General features: G+C 43.5%; 1 protein-coding gene across 1 annotated transcript in view; it reads right to left on the bottom strand.

Moving 5' to 3' along the window:
- The window catches only part of mybpha (myosin binding protein Ha), a 53764-nt gene extending 29192 nt beyond the window's left edge, over positions 1-24572 (bottom strand). Inside the window, exons 1-9 of the mRNA XM_080209784.1 lie at positions 24442-24572; positions 23909-24043; positions 16522-16689; positions 15291-15379; positions 9900-10095; positions 7300-7439; positions 4536-4695; positions 2272-2408; positions 599-785 (exon numbers count right to left, since the gene is read on the bottom strand). Coding sequence (XP_080065910.1) covers positions 599-785; positions 2272-2408; positions 4536-4695; positions 7300-7439; positions 9900-10095; positions 15291-15379; positions 16522-16689; positions 23909-24043; positions 24442-24472 — 1243 coding nt within the window. The 5' untranslated portion in view covers positions 24473-24572. The remainder of the gene's footprint in view (positions 1-598; positions 786-2271; positions 2409-4535; positions 4696-7299; positions 7440-9899; positions 10096-15290; positions 15380-16521; positions 16690-23908; positions 24044-24441) is intronic.
- Between the last annotated feature and the right edge of the window lie 1420 nt (positions 24573-25992).

Genomic DNA, 25992 nt, shown 5'->3' with positions numbered 1-25992 from the left:
CCCCACTCTTTGCTTTCTATTAGTTAACCAATGCTCTATCCATGCCAATATATTACACGTAACATCATGCACCTTTACATTATGCAGCAACCTTTGGTGCGACACCTTGTTGAATGCCTTTTGGGAATTCAGATAAAGCACATTCACTGGTTCCCCTTTGCCACCGCGCTCGTAATATCCTTAAAGAATTCCAGTAAATTAGTTAAACATGACTTGCCTTTTATGAACCCATGCTGCGTCTGCCCAATGGGACAATTCCTATCCAAATGTCTTACTATTTCTTCTTTAATGATGAAGCATTTTCTCGACTACAGGAATTAAGCTAACCAGCCTGTTGTTACCCGCCTTTTGTCTACCTCCTTTTTTAAACAGTGGTGTCACATTTAGATCCCATGGGACTATGTGAAAGATAAGCAGGAAAATTCTCCCACGTCCTAGCCAATATCTAACATTCAATCAACATCACTGAAACAGATTATCTGATCACTGCAGTTTTAGGATCTTGTAGTGTGCAAATAGGTCACACCTTCATCATATTGAAAGTTTGGAAGTTTTGGGACACTCTAAGGTTGTGAAATGCCAATTCATTCTAACTTACCTTTCACATCAAGCCTACAGTCTGCTATTGCTTCTCCAAATGCATTGACTGCTTTACATGTATAAACTCCTCCATCGAAGGGGCTTGGCTTCCGGATCTCCAGCGTACAGATCCCCTCAATGGTCAGAATTCTGAACTTGGGGTCTTGGTCAAGTAACATCTGGTTCTTCAGCCAACTGATTTTGGGCTGCAAGAGACCATAATAAAGAATTTTTGTGATGTGAAGCACTATAATCGATTACACTGGGGGAAACATTTTCTATCCAATTGTAGTAAAACAGGCTTATTGCATATTAATGGTATTCAGTTGGATTCAAGTAGTGGGCATTTATTTTGGATTCAGTTGAACCCCTTATCAATAGACACAGAGTAAAGCTGTGGTTATTGGGTGAGGAGGTACGTCTTTATGACGTGTACCTCTGTACATAAATATAAACATGTGTAAAGATCTACTCCAGTTCTAAACTTCATTAACTGGCTTTCTGGATTAAGGAATTGCAGTAAAGGATGGTTATCCAAAGATCATGATTAGGTTTATAAGATGATGAGGGGGATAGATAGATAGATAGATAGATAGTGGATGTGCAGAGACAATTCCTCAGGTGGATGTAGCTGTTACTAGGAGGCATAACTATAAGGTTCATGGTGGGAGATATAGGAGGGATATCCAAGGTAGGTTCTTCTTTCAGAGAGTGGTGGGGGTGTGGAATGGACTGCCTGCTGTGATAGTGGAGTCAGACACTTTAGGAACTTTCAAGCGGTTATTGGATAGGCACATGGAGCACACCAGAATGATAGGGAGTGGGATAGCTTGATCTTGGGTTTGGACATAACTCAGCGCAACATCGAGGGCTGAAGGGTCTGTACTGTTCTGTGTTTGCATAAAGGTCCGAAGTTCAATTAATAAAAACCAGACAGAAATTCAGTGACTATTGTAAAAATTGGCAGATGGCACGTGGAAATTGTTGGGGTGGGATTCCACTCGAAATCATGTTTTGAGTGGAAGAATGAAGGGAATATGTGGATACAGATTACATCCCTACCAAAGACTATAGACTTCTGAGCCTACAGCAGATTTCGTGATATGGATAGTGATGAGGGAAGAAGTGAGAGAGAGCGTGTGAATGAGAGAGAGCGTGAGTGAGAGAGCGAGCATGACAGTGACAGAGAGCATGAGAGAGAGGGTGAATGAGAGAGTGCGTGAGAGAGAGTGTGCATGACAGAGAGTGGTGAGTGAGAGCGTGAGTGAGAGAGAGAGTGAGAGAGAGTGTGAGAGAGAGAGAGAGCATGAGTGAGAGAGAGAGCGTAAGAGAGAGTGTGAGTGAGAGAGTGAGTGAGCGTGTGAGAGAAAGCGTGAGAGTGAGAGAGAGAGCATGAGTGAGAGAGAGTGAGTGAGAGAGTGTAACTGAGAGAGAGTGTGAGTAAGAGAGAGTGTGACTGAGAGAGAGAGCATGAGAGAGAGTGTGACTGAGAGAGAGTGTGAGTAAGAGAGAGTGTGACTGAGAGAGAGAGCATGAGTGAGAGAGAGTGTGAGTGAGAGCGTGAGAGACAGCGTGAGTGCGACAGAGAGCGTGAGTGAGAGAGAGCATGAGTCAGAGAGAGAATGTGAGTCAGAGAGAGAATGTGAGTGAGAGAGAGAATGTGAGTGAGAGAGCAAGCGAGTGATTTCTGACCTTGGGATTTCCTCGAACGCTGCAGAATAGTTTGGTGGTGAATCCCACAGTTGCAGTCTTGTCCGCTGGGGGCTGTGTGAATTTTGGGGCTTCGGTGAAGTCTTTCGCTTGGTACACAGGAGGTTTGTACTGGGTACCTACAGACAGAAATAAACATTGAGATTGCAGTTGTTGGTGGAGCGAGACATGAGCAGGTGAACCTATGAATCACACAAACTATTGCTGCTGAATTGTGCTGACCAGGAAATGATAGCATCCCATTCCTAGATATTGCCTGCTGATGATGCAGAGTACAGTGCTCATCAAATCCTGGACTAGGGAAAGGAACACATGCACGCGTATGCGCGCACGCAGTGTGGATGCTGTTTGTTCAGCAGTGCTGTCAAGCTGTCATCGCCTTTCCAGTTCTCTGGTTACCCTCACGACTCTGAGTCTCTGCCTCTCCAGGAAGAGAAGCTTGAGAGATGAAGCAGGATTTTCAGAAATATGGCTTTCTCACAGCTCCCATTGAATTTGGTGAATTTTTAAAGGTTTCTTACCTTTAGAGCCAGGCAGCTGGACAGGCTAGGAAAACTGGCAGAGAACAGTACCAGGGAAGGTGGTCGTTAAGGGGGAGAAGCAGGATATATAGGAGGGAGTCAGATGGTGTAAGGGGAGGAGTGGAGTAGACAATGATGAAATAGGAAGCACACGAGACTCGGGGAAATGGGAAGTTGTACATAGAACATAGAACATTCCAGCGCAGTACAGGCCCTTTGGCCCTCGATGTTACGCCAACCAGTGGAACCAATCTAATGACCCTCTAACCTAAACTATTCCAATGTTATCCATATGCCTATCCACTGACCATTTGAACACCCTTAAAGTTGGTGAGTCCACAACTGCTGCAGGCAGGGCATTCCACACCCTTACTACCTTCTGAGTAAAGAATCTACCTCTGACATCTGTCCTATAATTACTACCCCTTAATTTAAAGCTATGTCCCCTTGTGTTAGCCATCACCATCCAAGGAAAAAGGCTCTCACTGTCCACCCTATCTAACCCTCTAATCATCTTGTATGCTTCAATTAGGTCACCTCATAACCTTCTTCTCTCCAATGAAAATAACCTCAAGTCCCTCAGCCTTTCCTCATAAGACCTTCCCACCATACCAGGCAACATCCTGGTAAACCTCCTCTGCACCCTTTCTAATGCCTCCACATCTTTCTTATAATGCGGCGACCAGAACTGTACGCAATACTCATGGGTCCGAAATTCAATCCCTCTACCCATAAAAGCTAACACACCGTACGCCTTCTTAACAAACTTATCAACCTGGGTGCCAACTTTCAGGGAGCTATGCACATGTACACCGAGATCTCTCTGCTCGTCAACACTACTAAGAGTCCTTCCATTAGCCCTATATTCTGTATTCCTGTTACTCTTACCAAAGTGAATCACCTCACACTTTTCCGTATTAAACTCCATTTGCCACTTCTCGGCCCAGCTCTGCAGCTTATCTATATCCCTCTGCAAACTGTAACATCCATCCCCACTGTCTACAACTGCTCCGACTTTGGTGTCGTCAACAAATTTACTAACCCATCCTTGTACATCCTCATCTAGTTCATTTATAAAAATAACAAACAGCAGTGGCCCCAAAGCAGATCCCTGAGGTACACCACTTGTAACTGAACTCCAGGTTGAATATTTCCCATCAACCACCACCTATCAGCTAGCCAATTCCTGATCCAAACTGCTAAATCACCCTCAATCCCATGCATCTGTATTTTCTGCAGTAGCAGTAGTGTAGTCACACAGTGTGAGTTGGGTGGCATGGGGGTGGTTATCAGTCAATGTTGTAGTCTGACAGTGAGGAGAGGATGATTGTACATTGCAGAGAATTGTCAGATAATGGGAGAAGCTGGTAGCTGGAATGAGGGATGGGTGGGTGGGAGGTAGGACATTACAGTGTTCCACAAATAGTGCAGTAAGGCTCCTACCAAATATGCTCAGCTTCTCAACTCCTTCTACCAGCCACGATTTCTGTTCTCCATGAATTCAAAATAAAACTTTAACTGACACAGAGGGTACCTCTTTCAACGACTGGGCTGCCTTCTCAGTTTATCAGCTCACCCTCCTGTACTGAAATCAGAAGTGAGCCCCGTTTCCCAATTTTCAATTACCCTTTTGACTCAGTTACCCCTTTAAATGACACTTGATCAGGCTGTCATTGCTGAGCCCCTGGAGGGCACCAGTTTGTTTGACAGTGGGTGAGCTCTCACTTGTTTTGGGGACAAAGGCTGTGTCCTTGCACAGTGCTGCTGCCTCACTGAGTCCACACATATTTTCGGAGAAGACTCGGAAGTTATAGCGATTGCCCATCACCAGGTTAGAGACTGTGTAGGAACAGGGATGGCACTTCTCCACCACGGTGAACCATTCCTGTCAAAAACAGAAGAGAAGGACCAAATATGAACATCAGACTCCCACACACTGATAATGGTGCAACTAAGTGGTTAGGCTGCAGGAACTGGTGTTATTCTCCTTAAGCAGAGAAGGTTAAGAGAAAATTTGATTGAGCTGTTGAAGATTATAAAGGTTTTTCATAAAGGACCAGGAATTGTTTTCATTGGTAAACATTATTGGTTGATTAAAGAAGCCGAGTTAACGGGAGGAAATAAACATAAAATAGTGTAGATACTGGAAAACTGAAAAACAAACAGACAGTGCTGGAAATACTCAGCAGATCAGGCAGCATTTGTGGAGAGAGAAACAGGATTAACATTTCAGGTCCTTCAGAACTGTGGGATGAGGAAAGATTCTTTTTTAAAAAGTGAGTGGTAGTGAAGTGGAAGGTGCTGCCTGAAAGGACAGTGGAAACAGATCCAATAATAATTTTCAAAAGAGAATTGGATACATACTGGAAAGGGAAGGATCTGCAGACAGAAGGGAAAGAATAACAACACCATGGTGCATTTTTATAACACCTTTAACATAACCAAATGTTCCAAGGTACTTCATAAGGGCATCACAAAACAAATTTGACACCGAGCCACATAAAGATATCAGGATAGGTGAACAAATTTTGATAGGTTTTAATGAGTATGTTAAAGCCGAAAAGTGAAGTGGAAAGATCTGGTGCTCAAACAAAGAGTTGCCAAATGGATGGATCTCTTGTGGTGAGATTACAGCACATAGTCTATCAGTTCCCTGTATGGAACAGTGCATCAAAAGGACAGGGTTAGCATAGGTGGCACAGTGAGTCCAAAAAAACTCCATCATATAATGGGTACTAGCAATTTATACAAAGTCATTGGGAAGTATCCTGAAGTTTTCCACAGAAGCCTTGGGAAGATTAGAGGTGCTAGGGCCAAGATCTCCGTGGACCTAGAGGCCTGACCAAAATACTTAAAGGTAGGACCAATCCCCTATGCCTTTTGTGCCAAAGTAGAGGCCAAATTATCGAGAGGAACTTGGCATTATACATATGCCAAGTACAATTTGCTGAGTGGGCTGAGCCAGTAGTCCCAGTTTTAAAACACGACAATTTGGCCCGTCTCTATGGGGATTAAAAGTTGACAGTCAACAGAGCCTCCCGCTTAGACAAATACCCTATGCCACGCATGGAAGACTTGTATGTGAAGCTGGTTGGGAAGATCATGTATTTTCCAAATTAGACATGAGCCACTGGAGCTTGAGGTCTCATCTAGAAAGCATGTTACCATAAATACTCACAAAGGGCCGAGTATACTCATTTGCCCTTTGGGGTGTCGTCAGCTTGTGCCATTTTCAAAGGATAATGAAGACCATCCTTTAAGAGACACCCTGAGTGGTACTCTATTTGGATGACATTTTAATCTCAGGAATTACTGCAAATGAACATTTGGAGAGTTTGGAGGAGATCTTACAGTGTTTTTCTCATGCTGGTGTTTGATTAAAAAATGTGTTCCAGGTAAATGAGGTAACATACCTCAGGTAAAGAGTTGACAAGGATGGATTACAACCTGTTGGAGAGAAGGTGAAGGCCTGAAAATGGGCTCTGACTCCCAAGGAACAAGTCTTTCCTAGGTCTCATAAATTACTATGGAAAATTCATACCAAACTTGGTAACCCTGCTGATACTTCTCCACATTCTGTTAAAAAAAATTCAGAAATTGCAAATGCCACAATGAAGACCTCAAAGAAACACGTAAATCACCTCCATCACAGGCAACCCTATGAAAAGGCAACTGTTTCTAACTGTTTCATCGGCATCCTCCACACTAGCCTGTGGACAGGAAACTCTGCTCTCTAAAAACTCAAGAGCCAATCATCTGGTCAATGAAGATTCTGGCTCGGATATGGTGACAGAAGCGATGGACACCCAGTTAGAGGTCATCACTGAGGACAAGCCCCTTTTAGTGGGTAATAACTGATTGATCTCCCTGTGGTTTGTGAGTATGCATTCCCCTGGAAACAGGCAGTGGAATGAGCTGGAACTCATTACCTGATCTTTTTATAAGGCAGGCCCATGACTGGGCCTGCTGAACTGTAATTTTAGGCAGGGACTACTGTATCTACACCAGGGCAGTGGTTTTACTTAGCATTCTTTAATAAACTATGTTCCTTTCCAGCTGGGCTTCCTGAGTCATTACAGACCTTGTGTAATCAGTCCTTCTTGTGCTTTTTGGAATATTGCTGTGGGGGCTTTCCAAATCCACCTGAGGGTAGGCCGACCTCAGATTCATGTCTTATCTGAAATGGATCATTGCAGCACTCTCTCTGTACAGCTGCATGGAGCATTGCTGGATTCTGTGTTAAAATCTTTGATATACAACTTTAACCCTTGATATCCTCTCTCTGAGATATGAGAGTTACTCATCAACTTTCAGTATTAACCAGATTAGCCTGAAGAAATAAAATCAGGATAGTTGATGGGACTTCTGAGGATGAAATTGTCGGTTGGAATTGAAAACATCATCTAATTGTGATAAATCTATTGTGCTGATCTATTAATGCAATTAGTAAGTACTTTGTGCTGGTCAAGTTGTTCCTCCCACCACTCACCCCTGTTTTTTTGTCAGCTTTCTGAATTGTGTAGCCAGTGATCTCAGCATTTCCATTGTCTTTGGGTGGTTTCCACTCCAATGCCACGTTAAATCCCCAAACATCCAACATCTTCAAGTTTTGTGGAGGTCCAGGCTTCTCTGTAAAATTAATGAAAGTTGCCTGGTCAGCGAAGTGCTTTGGAACATGTTTCCTCGGGGGGGCTAATTGGATCCCTTTGGGAGGAGAGGGGACAGAAATTGGGATGGAATCTTTTTCCACCAGTTTCCCCCCCCAACATCTCATTGGCTCCTACACCAGCTTGTGACTGTAAAGGTAAGGATCCTGGTGGATACCCTCCTGGTGACACTCTCTCAGTCCAGTCAGTGAGAGATGTGATTCACAGAGCTTGTGAATATGATAAAGAGCCAGGGATCAGAGCAGTCCATTCCTGGTGGAACTCGGCGTCTTTCATTTACTGAGAAGAGTTTGGTACCAGTCTCACAAATTCGCCAGGTGCTAAGTAGGCCATTGCCAATGGGGTGTGTGGAGGTTTAGTCACCCTCACTGCTGGCCCACCTGGCATTGTTTCCTTTATCCAATCTCATGCAAAGTGTGGTATGCCGGCTTCAAGAAATCTTCCAGTATATGGGCTAATCTGGCATAATCATCTCAGACAGGCACCCCAGGGTGTCAGCTGGTGTAACCATCACCTTATACTGATTTCACCAGACTTTAATCTGATGTGCATCAGGAGGTCATTCAGCTCTTCAGATCTGTTCTGCATTACCTAGACCATGGCCAATCTGTATCCAACTACATTTACTCACTTTACTTCTGTTACTATTCGTGTTTGATGAAGATGAGTGTTTGGGAAAAGGAAGGAAAAATATAAAAAACACATTTTTAAAAGCACTTTACACCCTGTCTGAACATCCCAAATCACTTCACAGCCACCAAAATATTTCTGACATGTAGTCACTGTCTAATTTAGAAAACACAACAGCCAATTTGTACACAGCAGGATCCCCAAAGCAGCAATGAGATACTGACCAGACCATACCACAGAATCACAGTATTGTTACAGTGTCTGCACTGACTCTCCCAATGACCAATTTCCTCAGTGCCATTCTCCCACCTTCTACCTGTAACCCCACACATTCTTCTTCTTCAGATACTAATTCCCTTTTGAATGTTTCAATTGACTCTGCTTCCACCACACTCTCAGATAGTGGCCAGAATTTTACTATTCCGCCGCAAGGTCTGTTGTCCTTGGGTGGGATTTTACGGTTTCGGAACGACCTGGGCTGAGAATCAAACCCAGGGCCCTGGAGCTGTGAAGCAGCAGTGCTAACCACTGTGCTACCGTGCCACCCATTTGATGGGCCAAATGGCCTCCTTCTGGACTGTAGGGATTCTATGCTAATATGTCCTCCTCTACGCCATGGGCTCTTATTTTACATAGTAACCTTTGGTCTAGCATTTCCTCAAATGCCTTCTGGAAATCTCAGTACACCACATCCACGGGTTCCCCTTTATCTAAGCTGTGTGTTACTTCCTCACAGAATTTCAATAAATTAGTCCTTTATTATTTCCCTTTAACAAGACTACATCGTTGATATTGCAATTTTCTAAGTACTGTGCTATGACCTCTTTAATAATGGATTCAAGCATTTTCCCTGTGACAAGTTAATCTATTTAGTCGTTGTTTCCTGCTTCCAGTCTTCCTCCTATCCTGAATTAAGGGATCACATTTCACTGTTTTCCAATCCGATGGGATTCTTCCAGAATCTAGGGAATTTTGGAAGATTAAAACCATTGTATCCACTATCTCAGCAGCCACTTCTTTCAAAATCCTAGGATGAAATCCATCAGAACTTGGGACTTGTCAGCTTTTAGTTCCAATAATTTTCTCAATAGCTTTTCCCGGGCGATAGGCATTTTTTAAAGTTTCTCTCTTTCACCTCTTGATTCATAATTATTTCTGGGATTTTTTTGTATCCTCGACAGTGAAGATAGATACAAAATGTCTGTTCAATTTATCCACCAATTCCTTATTTTCCATTTGTGGAAACCTTATATGTTGATGTACATTTAGGTTTGTAAATTCGGAACCTTCTGTTCCTTGTCACATATCGTAATGATAAGAATAAAATATTGCAGATGCCGGAAATCTGAAATAAAACAGAAAATGCTGGAAAGACTCAGCAGGTTTGGCAGCATCTGTGGAGAGAGAGATAAAGTTAATGTTCCAAGTCTAATGTGACTCTTCTTCCATAATGATTTTGGTTGAGGGACAATGTTGGCCAGGAGACTGGGGAGAGGTTATCCACTCATTTACATCCACAAGAGAGACAAACAGAGGGGCTTTAGTGTGACATTCATCCAAAAGTACTGCACTGTCTCAGTTCCTTGCTGGATGGCGACCTGCAATTTGTGCTTAGACCCCTGGAGTGAGACTTGAGCCCACAAAGCTTCTGGCTCAGAAGCAAGTATGGTACCATTGAACTGACACTACAATTTCCCTGTGTCTGCCTGTATTTAATACCAACACATTTATAATGACTATATTTCAACGCAGACTCACAGCTCATATTTCTGAGTATCAGACGTTTGCTTACCTATAACTTGGATGTCCATGACCACTTCATCCACCAGAGCTTCTGTCTGGGCTCTCAGCTTGTACTTCCCCGAATCCTTTCTCTCTAGTTTCCTGATGAATAAGATTGTGTCCCGGGGGCTATTGCGGATATTGACACGGGCTGTGTCCACAGGCTGCTCATCCTTCATCCAGCTTATGGAAGGTTGGGGATTGCCCTGAGCACATTGGACAAGAAATATTCTTAAAGTGAGGAAAGGTGCAGCTGCTGTGGATGGACTAGTCACTGTATGTTCATTCAGATTGTTTTGTAGGAGAGCAGTGATCATAGCATTCTCATCACCAGCCTCAGCAACAAGAATAGTTGTTCAGAGACCTCGGGAGTGCAGTGATCCTCAGGAGAGCTCTGAGGTTTGAAAATGGCAGTGATGTCAGACTCAACAGAATAGAAAATAAACACAGAGGGAATTTGTGAAAGCAGTGAATAAACATGGAGGAGGAAGTCATCACAAAGTGAGGCAGTGGCAGTGAGTTACAGTTAAATATTAATTTAATCAAAACATTCTCCTGGATGGTGTCAAGATTGAGTGTTGTTGGAGCTGCGCTCATCCAGGAATGTGGGGATTATTCCACCGCACTCTTGTCTTGTGCCATGTAGATGGTGGACAGACTGTGGAAATTCAGGAGGTTAGTTACCCGCTGCAGGATTTCCGGTCTCTGACCTGCCCTGCAGGCCACAGTATTTATATGGCTAGTCCAATTCTGTTTCTGGTCAATAGTAACCCCCAGAATGTTGATACCGGGAATTCACTGATGGCAAAGCCATTGAAGGTCAAGGGGTGAAAGTTGGATTCTCTCTTGTTGAGAACTTAGGAAGTAAGAGCAGCAGTTGCTATTAAGCCTCTGGAGCCTACTCTAACGTTCAACTAGATCGTGGCTGATCTTTCACCTCAATGCCATTTTCCCACAATATCCCCGTAATGTTTTTAATATGTAGAAATCTATTGGTCTCTATGTTGAATATACCCAATGACTGAACCTCTATAGCACTCAAGGACTGAGAATTTAAACAATTCACCACTCTCCAAGTGAAGAATTTCCTCCTCATCTCATTCCTAAATAGCCTGCCCTTGGGGATAGTCATTTCCTGGCACTTGTATGGTGTGAATGTCACTTGCCACTAATCAGCTCAAACCTACTTATGTCTAGGTTTTGCTGCATATTGGCATGGACTGCTTCAGTGCCTGAGGAGTTGCAGATTGTGATTGAGTATAATTGTGCTACTTCTGATGGCCCGCAACGCCTCATTGATGCCAGTTTTGAGCTGCTTGATTTGTTCTGAATTTTGACCCAATCTTTGCCACCCAGGTTCATCTGTTTTTGAACCCTCCAGCCTTCCACCCCACCACCTTGTTCCATTCTTTGACTGTCCCTCCATATTGGTCCATTCTCTGAGCCCCCCCATGTTGACCCAGTCTTGATCCACCCCCATGATGATCCACTCTCTGAACCATCCTGCACTGAGTTACTCTGCCCAGCAGCACCCCCCTCTCCCCCCATGTTGATCCACTTTTTGATGACACAGTGACTATCATGTTTGTCATTGCAAGAGGGTTTAATGTAAAATTTAATTCAAATTAAAAATTAATGGTAAAACCCTTGCTTAAAGTTTCACCACAGTAATGTGACTCTGAGCAAAATAACTGCTGATGTAACCTTACCTTTCATTGGGTTGAAAAACACAATGGCTTAAAATACCTTATTCCTTGAAACACACTCAGCCCTCATACTGGAGGGCAGGTTACATTCTGATGTACTTCAATCTGCTGTATGAACAAGTGACAATATTCATTCACCTGTTATATTTTCTATGTATTTAAATTAAATTCTCTCTGTTCAAGTTGCCCTCACTGCAAATTGTGCATTCAAACAAGTAATATTCATGTATTTAAATTAAATTCTCTCTGATCAGATTGGCCTCATTGCAATTTGTGCATTCAAGTATTTATAATACATTCCTAGCCTGTTCTCTTGGTAACTATTCACTTTGGAACTGCAAGGTGCCATGATTTTATGGTAGTGTGAGGAAGTAGGCTCTCAGTCAGTATGGATTGAATACCTGCTTCACCATTCAATAAGATCACGGCGGACTCTCTAACTGAATGCTATACTCCCGTCCCTCCCCAAACTGCTTGATGCCTTTAGAATCTAGAAAAGTCTAATTCCTTCTTAGATATATTGAGTGACTTGGCTTCCACAGCCTTCTGTGGTAGAGAATTCCATAGATTCACCCATCCTCTGAGTGAAGTTTCTCTAACATATATTCTTTGAATATGTTTTTCTGTTTAGAAAAGATTATTACATTTTCTCCTCCGGCAGTCCCAAGCATCACAGCTGTCAGTCTTCAGCCAATTCAATTCACTCCACATGATATCAAGAAATGGCTGAAGGCACTGGATACTACAAAGGCAATGGGCCCTGATAATATTCCAACAATAGCACTGAAGGTTTGTGCTCTAGAACTTGCCACATCCCTAGCCAAGCTAGGGATCCAGTATTGCTACAACTGGCACCTACCTGACAATGTGGAAAATTCCCTAGGTATATCCTCTACACAAAAAATGGGGCAAATCCAACTTGGTTAATTACTGCCCCACCAATCTATTCTTAATTAAAAACAAAAAATGCTGGAAAATCTCAGAATGTCTGAAAGCATCTGTGGAAAGAGAATAGAGCCAATGTTTTGAGTCTGAATAATCCTTCGTCAGAGCTGAAGACAAAGAAAATAGGACAAAACTCATACAGCAAGGGTGGGGAGGGTGTAGTTGTCAAAAATGTCATAGACAAAACGATAAAGGGATGGAAAATGATGGTAGTAAAGGCTGAGAATGGTGCTAATAGCAGCCCATTAAGAGATTGGAATGTGTAAATGCAGAACAAAAGTGCAGAGTATTAAAGGACAACCAACCAAAGAGTCCACTCTTGATCATCTGTAAAGTGATGGAAGAGGTCATCAATGGTGCTATCAAGAAGCATTTACTCAACAATAACTTGCTCACTGATTCTCAAGTTTGGATTTCAGCAGGGTGACCTGCCTCATTACAGCCTTGGTTCGAACAAGGATAAAACAGTTGAATGCAAGAGGTGAGGTGAGAAGACTGCCCTTAACATCAAGGCCACGTTTCACCGAGTATGGCATCAAGGACCCTAGCAACATTAGAGCAAACTCCCCACTGGTTGGAGGTACAAAGGAAACAACCATCTTCAGCTGCTTCATCAATGACCTCCTTCCATCATAAGGTCAGAAGTGGGGCTGGTCACTGATGACTGCACAATGTTCAACACCAATCATGGCTCCTTAGATACCGAACCAATCCATATACAAATGTGCAAGATCTGGACAATATCCTGGCTTGGACTGACAAGTGGCAAGTAATATTCATGCCACACAAGTGTCAGGCAATGACTATCTCAAACAAAAGGGAATTTATCACCCCTTGGCATTTAATGGCATTACATCATTGAACCCCCTGCTGTCAAAATCCTGAGAGTTACAATTGACCAGAAAGTGAACTGAATCAGCCATGTAAATACAAGCAGGTTGTATTTGACAAGAACGGGTCAGAGGCTGGGAATCTTGCAGAGAGTAACTCATATTCTGACTCTCCAAAGCCGTTCCTTCACTGTCGCTGGGTCAAAATCCTGGAATTCCCTCCTCAACAGCACTGTGGGTGTATCATGGACTGGTGTGGTTCAAGAAAGTGGCTCACCACAACCTTCTCAAGAGCAACTAGGGATGGGCAACAAATGTCCGCCATCTAAGGAGTGTAATGGAATACTCTCCAATGACGTGAAAGAAGGGGCTGAAGGGTGGGTTAGTAAATTTGCTGATGACACCAAGATTGGTGGAGTAGTGGATGAGGTGGAGGGCTCTTGCAGGCTGCAAAGAGACATTGATAGGATGCAGAGCTGGGCCAAAAAGTGGCAGATGGAGTTTAACCCTGTTAAGTGTGAGGTGGTTCACTTTGGTAGGACAAACTTGAATGCAGGTTACAGGGTCAATGGCAGGGTTCTAAGGAATGTGGAGGAACAGAGAGATCTTGGGGTTCATATCCACAGATCTCTGGAGGTTGCCACTCAAGTGGATAGAGCCGTGAAGAAGGCTTATAATGTGTTAGCGTTTATTAACAGGGGGTTTGAGTTTAAGAGCTGTGGGGTTATGCAGCAACTATACCGGGCATTGATGAGACTACATTTGGAATATTGTGTTCAGTTCTGGTCACCTCATTATAAGAAAGATGTGGAAGCATTGAAGAGACTGCAGAGGAGATTTACCAGGATGCTGCCTGGTTTGGAGGGTAGGTCTTATGAGAAAAGGTTGAGTGAGCTGGGGCTTTTCTGTTTGGAGTGGAGGAGGACGAGAGGCGACTTAATAGAGGTTTATAAGATGATGAGAGGGATTGATAGAGTGGACGTGCAGAGACTATTTCCTAGGGTGGATGTCGCTGTCACTAGGGAGCAGAACTATAAGGTTCATGGCGGGAAATATAGCAGGGATGTCCGAGGTAGATTCTTTACTCAGAGAGTGGTTGGGGTGTGGAATAGACTGCCTGCTGTGATAGTGGAATCAGACACTTTAGGGACTTTCAAGCGGTTATTGGATAGGCACATGGAGCGCACCAGGATTATAGGGAGGGGATAGCTTGATCTTGGGATTGGACATAGCTCGGTACAACATTGAGGGCTGAAGGGCTTGTACTGTGCTGTAATGTTCTATGTTTCTATGTCTCCACTTGCCTTGATGTGTGCGGCTTCAACAATACTCATTGAGTTCGATTCCATCCAGGACAAAGCAACTCACTTGATTGGCAACCCATCCGCAAACATTCACTCCCTTCAGCACCAATGCACAGTGGCAGTCATGTGTACTATCTACAGGATGCACTGTAGGAAGTCACCAAAGTTAGATATCAACTTCCAAACTAACAACCAGTGCCATCTAGAAGGACAAGGGTAGCAGATACATGAGAACAGCACCACAAGGAGATTCCCCTCCAAGTGACTCACCAACCTGACTTGGAAATATATTGCCGTTCCTTCACTGTCGCTGGGTTAAAATCATGGAACTCCCTCCCCAGCAGCATTGTAGGTGTATCATGGACTGTAGTGGTTCAAGAAAGTGGCTCACCGCAACCTTCTCAAGAGCAACTAGGGATGGGCAACAAACGTTGGTCTAGCCAGTGACACCCACATCCCATGAATGAATAATAATAAAAAAAAGCCTTTGATCAAGGTTTCGTGAAGCATATTGCCAGTCTGGGCTAATGCTAATATTTAGCTGAGCCCAAGAAATGTGTGCGGGCTGCGCTGTGAACTCAGCATGAGGATTCAGCACCCAATGCTAGTCACTCACCTGGATAGGTATGGAGAGGTTTAATGGCTGTCCAACCTTCCTAATAAAGGTCTCCCTCAAGTTGCGAGGCAAACGAATTTTGGGAGCATCTGTGAGAAGAAAGAATAAAGCACTGAATCAAAATTGAAGCTGAGAATTCAAAAGAGAGTAAATATTGTAGGTCTGTTGCAATTTCCATCACCTGAGAGCATCCCAAATCACTTCACAGCCAATTTGCTATTTCCAAGTGTTGTTGCTATTGTGATGTAGGAAACTCGGCAGCTAATTTATGCATAGCAAGCTCCCACAAATAGTGATGAAATAATATGGTCTGCGTTGGTGATTCTGGTTGAAGAATAAATATTGGATGGACACTGGGGAAAACTGCTCTGCAACTTAATACACCCACGTGAGGCTGGGCCACTCAAAAAAATGGCACCTCTGACAATGCAGCCCTCACCTGTTCTGCTTTGGTGTGTTGGCCTTGATCATGCATCCAGGTCCCTGGGGTATATCAGGTAGCAAACTAAACATTAATACATTGACATACACTGGTGTACAAAATATCTGCCTGTAAATAGGATTAACACAGCATCGTATTTGTGTTTGAAGTGCAGCCAACTGTCTAAATCTCCCTTGGAGCTGTCAAGTGTAATGGGAGCGGTACTTAATTAGAAATCTCAGATAACTGGAAATCAAATTGCGCTGTGGTAATTTATATTCAGTCTTTTAAAAAATCTTCAAAGTAAGAAGAATTGCCAATGAAGCTGTCACAATGTGGTTAGAATTGGTTCACTGAATGTGAAGTGAAATACTTGAGATAATCTGAATTACTGAATGGTGATGTGGGAAACTGAATTGGGATGTACAGAATAGCAAGTTAATCAATGCGCTGTCAGTTACAAAATGTTAATGCGAATTCCTGTTGGTAATATAGATCACTAGCTGGGCAGTCTGTGGGCCACTGAGTGGAAACAGGTACTGTATGTAACTGAGAGATAATTGCAAAATGACAGTCAGTCCTATACTGAACACATAACCGTTGATGATCCAGATGTCTTCAGGGACAGCTGAAATTACATGTTTTCCCTGAGTCAGGAATCTGTCACAGAATCTTTTCTTCATACCAACACTTGTCACTATCAGTCTGCTGGGAATGGGGAAATGTGACACCCTCCCACTCCTTCTGCTCAAGAATCTTTTTAAGTCAAACTCTGTAACAGAATTATGAGTTAACTCCTTCCTCACTTACCAATGGGCCTCTTGATTAGCACTTGCTCTGGAAATTCAGTAGTGCCAATACCACCATCACCATGAACTGCTTTAACCCGAGCCTGAACCTTGTCACCTTCAGCCAGGTTTTTAATCACCAGGACAGTTTTTGTAGTCACTTCCTTATTAACAGCAAGCCAGGCTTCAGCTTAAAGAAAGAATCAATAAATTAACTCAGCTTTGTGTCAGAAGCTTAGGGTAGAAAATAACATCGAGATATTTCTGTGAAACCTCATTCTCCTTTTCTGAGAATGTACAAACATATTGAGGGAGTAATCAGTGAATAATGGTTACACTTGGCTAGAGTTCAGTTACAGACTTCAGACGTTCATTGAATTTACAGTCATTGATTGGTGCCAGTTACTGAGGAACATTCAAACAGGAGTTTAGCATGTTGAGCCTCTTCCCATTCAGTGAGATCAAAAATGATTTGCATCGTAACTCTGTCTAACTGCTTTGACTCTGTAATCCTTATTATTCTTGCCTAGAAATGAATATAACAATCTCAGATTTGAAATTTTCAATTGACCACCGCCCCCCCCCCCTGCCAAGTATCAATAGGCCTTTAGAAAGAAAGAGTGTCCAGGTCCTCACTATCATTGTGGAAACTGTGCTTCCTGACATATCCGCCAAACAGTCTGCTTCTAATCTTAATGTGCTCTTGATCTGGTCTTCTTCACAAATTTCTCTCTACACACCCTATTGATACCACAAATCACCATAAACACCTCCATAAGGATGCTTAAAGCTTCATCACTTCAAGAAATAAAAGCCTAATCTAATGAATCAGTCCTCAGAACGTCACCCTTTTTACCCAGAGACATTTTGGTGAATCTAAAATCAACATCTGCTGGCTGAACTGTGATGGTCAGAAGCCTCCATGGGGCTCAGACTGACTTTTATATAACAGCAGTCTAACTTTATATTCCAGCCTCCTTAAGATGAAGGCAACCAATCCATTTGCTTTTAAATTTATTGTTGAACTGGTCCACTAACTTTCTGTATTTGAACTCCAAAATTTCTCTTTTGTTAAAGTTCCTACTTATTCACCATTAAAAAATGAATTAAACCAACTTTCTTAGGTGCCAAATAATGTCCTCGCAATCCCCACATGGCTGTAATTTTATCAGGGTAGGTGAGGCTTGTAGAACACTATTCTCTGTTGGCTTTGGATGGGATCTTAATGTGCTTCAGGTTGGCGAGGAGATAAAATTCCTACCTTATTTCTCCTTTCATTTACACTATTGACTGTCACCTAACTTAGTATCATCGGCAACATGAATACATGCCTTGTTATTCCTTTGCCTAAGTCATTTATGAATAGTGTGCAAACCAAAGTCCCAGAATCCTAAGGGTCACTATTAGTCGGGTGCTGCCAATTGGAGTTTATAGACATTATCCTAAATTTCTGTCTCCTAGCTGCTAACCAGTTCCCTGTGAATAATTGCTACCATTTCCATAAGCAATCCTTTTTGTGAAGTTGCTTAAGTGGAAATTAGTTCAATACCTTCTGGATGCTGAGACAAAGAATATTCCTTATCACGCCCTTATCTACCATGTTAGTTACCTCCTCAAAAATTTAAATTGTGTTCATTGCACCTGACCTCCCCTTTACAAATCCATACTGCTGCTATCTCTCTGATGAGAGAGTTTATAGCTGTCTAAGTGTGGAGGCAGTCCCTGATAATACCTTCTAGTAACTTCCCTACATCTCTTGTACTCTTCTTCGACAATAGAGTGATAGATTAATGTCCAATCTAAGGGTTCAATTCCTCAACCAAGAAAGTTTTGAAAGATCACAACTAATACATCAATAATTTCCTAACCTACTTAATATCTTGAGGTGGAGACCATCAAGTCCTGGAGATTTGTCTATTTTTAATCTCATTAATTTCTCTATCCCACAGTTTTAAGTAAACTAAATCTAGTTAATTCCTTCTCTTGATTTCAGTAAGAAGTCTCACAACACCAAGTTAAAGTCCAACAGATTTATTTGGAATCACAGGTTTTTGGAGCACTGCTCCTTCATCAGGTGAGTGATTTTCTTGACTTGGTTTAGTTTTTCTTGTGTCTCATACATTTTTTCCACATCATTAACCGTGCTGTCTGCCATTTCCTGCTATCCAGTTACAATATCACCTATCTGTTATCTAAGGCCCACAATCTTTCTCTTAACATACTTGTCTTTGATATCCTGCTACCATTTTCCCTATATCCTATTGCTGGTCTTTAAATCTCCCAGTCTACATGATCTCTGAAACAAGAATGCTGGAAAAACCCAACAGACCTGACAGTATCTGTAAGAAGAGAAAACATAGTTTATGGGCAGGGTTTTATGTTTGTCCTGAAACTGTAAAATCCCATCCGAGGTCAACAGACCTTTCCATTGACTGCCCCCTCTGACTCCCGTGGCAGGCAGAGCGGTAAAATTCCAGTCAATGTTTCATTAGAAATGAAATTAATTAGAAAATGTGTTATTTTATAAAACTGTAGCTGGGCAAGATTGCCGCAAGATATAGCAAACTTAGAGACAGATGGCCTGGCTGGGGGTGGGAGAAGAAGATTTTTGCATTGAGCCAATAAATGAGTGGGATATTTAACCAAGGATTTAAGATGGAGGAGAGAGTTCACAATCTAAAGTTGTTGAACTCAATGTTGAGTCCAGAGGCTGTAACATGCCTAATTGGAAGATGAGATGCTGTTCCTCCAATTTGCATGGGACTTTAGTGAAACAGACCAAGAATGGACATGTGGACATGAGAACTAGGTCCTGAGTTAGAATAGCATGTGACAGGAAGGTTGGGGTCATGCAAACTGAGCAAAGGTGTTAAGCAAAGTGGGCATCCAGTCTGCATTTATTCTCCCAGTTTAGAAACCACCACATTAGGAGCAACAAATACAGAGCTAATTGAAAGAGATACCAATGAAATGTTGCTTCACTTGAAAGGAGTGCTTTGGATCTTGGACAGTGACTGGAATGAGGTAAAGGGGCAGGTGTTGTACCCTTCTGTGATTGTAAGAGAAGGTGTCATGTGCAGGGACTGAGGTGTTGGGGGTAATGGAGGAGTAGACCAGGGTATCCCAGAGGGAATGGTCCCTGCAGAGTGTTGACATGGTGAGTGATGGAAAGATGTGTTTGGTAGTGGCTTCATGCTGGAGTTGGTAGAAATGGCAGAAGATGGTGGGGTGAAAGTACACAGAACATGGAACACTACAGCACAAACAGGCCCTTTGGCCCACAAGTTGCACCGATCACATCTATACTTACCAAGCCATAGAACTAGCTGTAACTCCCAATCCCATTAGATCCCATATACTCATCCAGAAGTCTTTTAAAAGACCCCAGCGAGTTCGCCTCTACCACCACCGACGGCAGCCGATTCCACTCACTCACCATCCTCTGAGTGAAAAGCTTACCCCTAACATCTCCTCTGTACTTGCTTCCCAGCACCTTAAACCTGTGTCCTCTTGTAGCGACCATTTCAGCCCTGGGAAATAGCCTCCGAGAATCCACCCTATCTATTCCTCTCAACATTTTATAAACCTCTATCAGGTCGCCTCTCAACCTTCATCTCTCCAGGGAGAAGAGACCTAGCTCCCTCAACCTATCTTCATAAGGCATGCCTCCCAATCCAGGCAACATCCTTGTAAATCTCCTTTGCACCCTCTCAATAGCTTCCACATCCTCCCTGTAGTGAGGTGACCAGAACTGCACACAGTACTCCAAGTGGGGTCTGACAAGGGTCTTATAAAGTTGCAGCATTACCTCCCGACTCCTAAACTCAATCCCTCGATTAATGAAAGTAAGGACAAGGGGAACTGTGTTCTGGGAGGCAGGGGGAGGAGTGAGGGCAGAGATGTGGGAGAGGGGTCAGACCCAGTTGAGTGCTCTGTCTCCCATAGTGGGGGGAACCTTGGTTCAGGAAAAAAAAAACACATGTCAGAAGCGCCATATTTGAATGTGGCATCATCAGAACAGACAATTTGGGAGAATGGAATGGAATTCTTGCAAGTAGGAGGGCATAAGGAGGTATGGTTGAGGTAGCTGTGGGAGTTGGGGGGATCCTACAGGATCTCTGTTACTATTTAACTTTTACAATATCTCACTTCTCTTGCTGACCAAGACTATTTAATGGTGCAAGCAGCACTGTCTTTTAGGTGGTCTTTTAATATTTCTGCCTAGTATATTGTGGTCAATTCTTTCCTGAACCTTTCAACACTGACCTTATTTAAATATAAAACCTTGGTTGGTGACTCATCATCTCCATCTCAAATCGAATATGGAACTCAATTGTGTCACTTACTGTTCGCTAACTGACTAACTCTTGTTTATTACTCACCACAAAATCCCATACTCTTGTTTAAATACAAGGAACTGTCTGAACATTCCCCAGAATGTCTCCTGTCTTTAAATCTCCTGTTATTCTGTTTCCATCAGTCAATGTGAAAATTATAGCCACTCAACCTTTCCAACCCACCATCCCCACGTCTATATATTCTGCTACTTCCCCACTCTCATCAGGACATCAGTAGATAACTTCCCCCAACGCATCAACATCTTTAGTTTTGGGTCAATTGTACCTGAATGTTTTCTATTGCCTGCTCAAATTTACTGATGTCTCTTGGAGCACTTTTTATCAATGTTTATTCTCATCCTTTCTGAAATTCAATGTATTTTCTAAACACTTATAAGCTATATGGCATTTATCCTCCAATCATGTGCAGCTTGTAGCTGAGTCTCAGTGAGAGCCTTTAAGTTGAATTTGTGCTTCTTGGTTTACACATCATATAGAACTCTTCATTAGACAACTGATTAATACCAGGAACAAATAAAAAATGGTGGTGCTTGTTGGAAGCCAATCATCTTAGTTCCAGCACGTTCTCAGGGTAGTATCCTAGGCCCAACCATCTTTAGCTGCTTCATCAATGACCTCCCTTCCATCATAACATCAGAAGTTTGGTGATGACTGCACAATATTCAACCCCGACTCCCCAAAGCCTGTCCACCATCAACAAGACATAAGCAAGGAGTGTGATGGAATACTCTGCACTTGCCTGGACGGGTGCAGCTCCAACAACATTCAAGAAGTTCAACACCATCCAGGACAAAGCAGCCCGCTTGATTGCTCCCTTTCCACAAACATCCACATCCTCCACCACCAACATACAGTAGCAGCCATGTGTACCATCTATAAGATGCATTACAGGAACTCACCAAGACTCCTTCAACAACACCCTCCAAACTCAGGATCGCTACCACTTAGAAATACAAGGGCAGCTGATGCATGGGAACACCACCACTTGCAAGTTCCTATCTAAGCTACGCCCCATCCTGACTTGAAAATACATTGGCCATTCTGTCACTGCTCCTGGGTCCATATCCTTGGAACTCCCTAACAGCACTGTGGGTGCACCTACAACTCATGAACTACAGCAGTTCAAGATGACATCTCACTAGCACCTTCTCAAGGGCAAATAGGGTTGGGCAATAAACTGGACAGCATGATGGCACTGCTGCCTCACAGCGCCAGGGACCTGAGTTTGATTGTTGGCTTGGGTCACTACCTGTGTGGAGTTTGCACATTCTCCTCATATCTGTGTGGGTTTTCTCCGGGTGCTCCAGAGTCCTCCCACAGTCCAAAGATATGCAGGTTAGGTGAATTGGCCGTGCTAAATTGCCCCTTAGTGTCTCAAGATATATAGGTTAGGGGGATTAGCGGGGTAAATGCATGGATTTACGGAGATAGGGCGGGGAAGTGGTCTGAGTGGAATGCTCTGTCTGAGAGCCGGAGCAGACTCGATGGGCCAAATGACCTACTTCTGCATTGTATGAATTCTATGAAATGCTGGCCAAACAGCGACACCCATATCCTATGAAAGCTTGTTGTACAGACACTCTCGCATTACAAATGGAAACTCAAAGTCAGTCAAATTCTTTACCACCTTCTTCCCTTGGGAAAAGATACAAAAATCTGAGAACACGTATTAACTGACTCAAGAACAACTTCTTCCCAGCCACTATCAGACATTTGAACAGATCTACCAGGATTGAGTTGATCTTTCTCTACACCCTAGCTATAAACATAACACTACATTCTGCACTCTCTCCCTTCCTTCTCCCCTTTATATTCTATGTTTTGTCTGTATAGCTTACAAGAAACAATACTTTTCACTGTATGTCAAGACATTTGACAATAATAAATCAAATCAAAAACCAAATCAAAATCCTAATCTGAATTAATCGTAAACTCACACCATCACTATCCAATCTTAGAGAATGTTGCTAAACTAGTTCAGATTCCTGGCATGAATGTATGTAACTCAGCTTATGAACAAAAGGTGATTGTAATATTAATATTTGTAGTTGATTTTCCTGGTCATAGTTACTGTGATGATTTACTTTAAACGTTTGTCCTTCATATCTGAGAGGGGTCAGGATACAAGTATGAGATGACTCAGGGGAGGAATCCTCATTCTACAGATGAGATCTCTGCTCTCTCAATCATTATCTAAAAGTAGCTAGTGATGTGTTTAACCCATTACTGAACTGTGTTCTGAGCCAATGCTCTGAGTAAAGCCTTTGTCAGCGGTTTAAAGATTTGGATCTATTTCTGTGATGAGTTAAGTGTGATCCCTGTTTAGTCCTGTTCTGCATGATACTGACCCTGGTATCCAACTGACCAACTGAAATGTGCAGGCGATACAGAATCAATCAATGGATTTAAAAAAAGAGATGGATAAACATTTGATCAAAGGTGGGATAAGGGCTATGGGGATAAAGGGCTATGAGGACAAAGGATTGAGGGAACAAAGGGCTGTGGGGACAAAGGGCTATGAGGATAAAGATATGTGGAGATAAAGGGCTGAGGGGAAAATGAGTTAGGATGAAATAGAGATTAGCCTTATGTAGAGTGGCAGTGAATGAAATATCCCTCCAATCACCTTCCACAGGAGCAGGCTCACTCCATCCTTTCCCTCCCCACCAATCCCAGTCCCTGCCTTACCCCACCCCCTCACCCTGACCCCCTCTCCCCCTCACTCCCCCTCTCCATCTCTCCCCCTACTCCCCCTCTACCCCCACCCCCTCCCTCATCCCAACCCCAATCTCTCCATCACCCCAACCCCAACCTCTCCCTCACCCCATCTCCCCTTACTCTAACCCCACTGCCTCCTTACTCTAACCTCACCCCTCCTCACTGTAGCCCCCCCCCCCCCCACCTTCCCCATCCCCACCCACCCAGTTGGCCTGCGGGCCTGAAGCGTTTGCCTGCCCTTACTGTCATGAGGCATGTGAGCGTGTCTTGAGCAGGTGCTCCCACTGTCAGTTGGTGCACGGGGGGTGGGGGTTGGTGGGGAGAGTGACTCACAGCTCTCTGTGCGATATTCCACCATGTATCCCGCTAGTCCACAGGAACCAATGTACTTGGGGGGATTCCACCGGAGAGTGAGTGAGCTGCCAGTCACATCTTCCACTGCCAGCTCAGTGGGCTGGCCCTCGGGCACTGCAGAGGGAAAGGGAGAGGACAATATGGTTAGTGCACTGGAATTCACCTAGAGCTTACACATTTATATTTCATATCACAACAAAACAGCCAGTCACAGAAGATAAGGATAGAGGGAACACATGGAAATGTAGTGTCAGTTTCGGTAAAGGGAGGTTTAGAGAAATTCTAGATAGGTAGAAATTGAGTCAGCTAGACACAGGGAGACAGACAGACAGACAGATAGATAGACAGACAGACAGATAGGTAGATAGACAGACAGCTACCAGAAAGAAATACCGGGAGAGCGATCGGAATAAAGTTATATGAGGGACAATAGTTCAATACCCTCACAGGTAACTACACGGAGCAGTAACTGATCTGCGGCAGAATCACTGCACCTCTGGTCACTCACTTACCCTCCTTAGGAGTCTCTGGTTCCGAAGACATGGCTGGACAGTCCGGGGGTGAGGCTGGACAGTCCGGGGAGACGCTGGACAGTCCGGGGGAGAAGCTGGACAGTCCGAGGGGGAGATTCCGACAGTACCGGGAGAATGTGGACAGTCAGTGATTTATATAGAGATTGAGGATCCGCCCCCACAGGGGCAGAGACTGAGCAACCAGTGGCAGACCGGGGGTGGGAGCTGTCCCTGCCTCGCTGTCTCCCACCCCCACCGCCCCCTGCACTCTCACCCCCCCCGAAACACTCTCACCAACCCACCCCCCACACTCTTACCCTCCCCAACACTCTCACCCCCACTCTCACACTCCCCCTAACTGTCATCTCCCCGCACTCTCACACTCCCCCCGCACTCTCACACTCCCTCTGCACTCTCACCCTGCACTCTCACACTCCCCCCGCACTCTCACACTCCCTCTATCTTCACACATATATACCCACCCTTACTCACGCATATTCCCATCTCCATTCTCCCTGATCCACATCCTGGGTGAGGAGCTTTATTTACTTTCCATACTGCTGCTTTGGATTGATACAAATCACTCTCCAATTTTGAAATTCCCGCATATTAAGATCACTCTTCTCTGAAGAACTTTTCACAATGAGGTTACTAATTAACCCATTCTCCTTATTATGGCTGACCTGAGTGCAGCCTTAACTCCATTTTCATTTCTGACCCCCAGAACCCTTGAGCCCCTTGTCAGTCAAAAATTTGTCAAATGCAATGACCCAGCCTCCACTGCTCCCTGGCAAGAGAAGTCTAAAAACTATGGAACCTTGAGAGAAGAAACTCCTCCCTATCTCCATCTGAACTAGAAAATGCCTTACTAATAAATTTGCCTCATAGTTCTAAATTCCCCAATGAGAGGAAAGATCCTCTGAATAACTATCCTTTCAAACCCCCTCTTCCACTTTTCAGTAAGATCATGTCTCGTTCTACATAGCTCCAGTGAGTATCGGCCCATCCTGCTCACCATTTCATGAAAAAACAACCCCTTCATTCTAAGAATCCGACTGGTGAATATCCTCTGAACTATTTCCAATGACAGTATAAAGTGAGGAGACCAAAACTACACTCAATTCCAGGTTTGGTCTCACCAATGCCCTGTGCAGTTGTGGCACAATCTCCAGACTTTTATACTCCATTCCCCTTGCAATACAGGCCACCATTGCATTTGTCTCCCCAATTACTTGCTGTGCCTGCAATGCTGATTTTTTGTGTTTGATGTATAAGGACACCCAGATCCCTCCGTATCACAGCGTTCTGCAGTCTCTCCTTTTAAGTAGTGTTCTGTTTTTCTATTCTTCCTGCCAAAGTGAACAACATCATATTTTTCCAGATTATACTACATGTGCCATTTTTCCCCACTCACCGACCCTGTCTATATCACTTTATATAGTCTTTGTATCCTCCTCACAACTTGCTTTCTCACCTAGTTTTGTATCACTGGTAAACTTGGCTACAATACAATCTGTCCCTTCATTCAGCCATCAATAATAAAAATAGTTG

The sequence above is a fragment of the Carcharhinus amblyrhynchos genome, chromosome 22, assembly GCF_965287045.1.
Source record: "Carcharhinus amblyrhynchos chromosome 22, sCarAmb.v2.hapA, whole genome shotgun sequence".
In the NCBI taxonomy this organism is placed as follows: Eukaryota; Metazoa; Chordata; class Chondrichthyes; order Carcharhiniformes; family Carcharhinidae; genus Carcharhinus; species Carcharhinus amblyrhynchos.
Note: the sequence above shows the minus strand (reverse complement) of the source record. Positions and strands in the feature narration are given on the sequence as shown.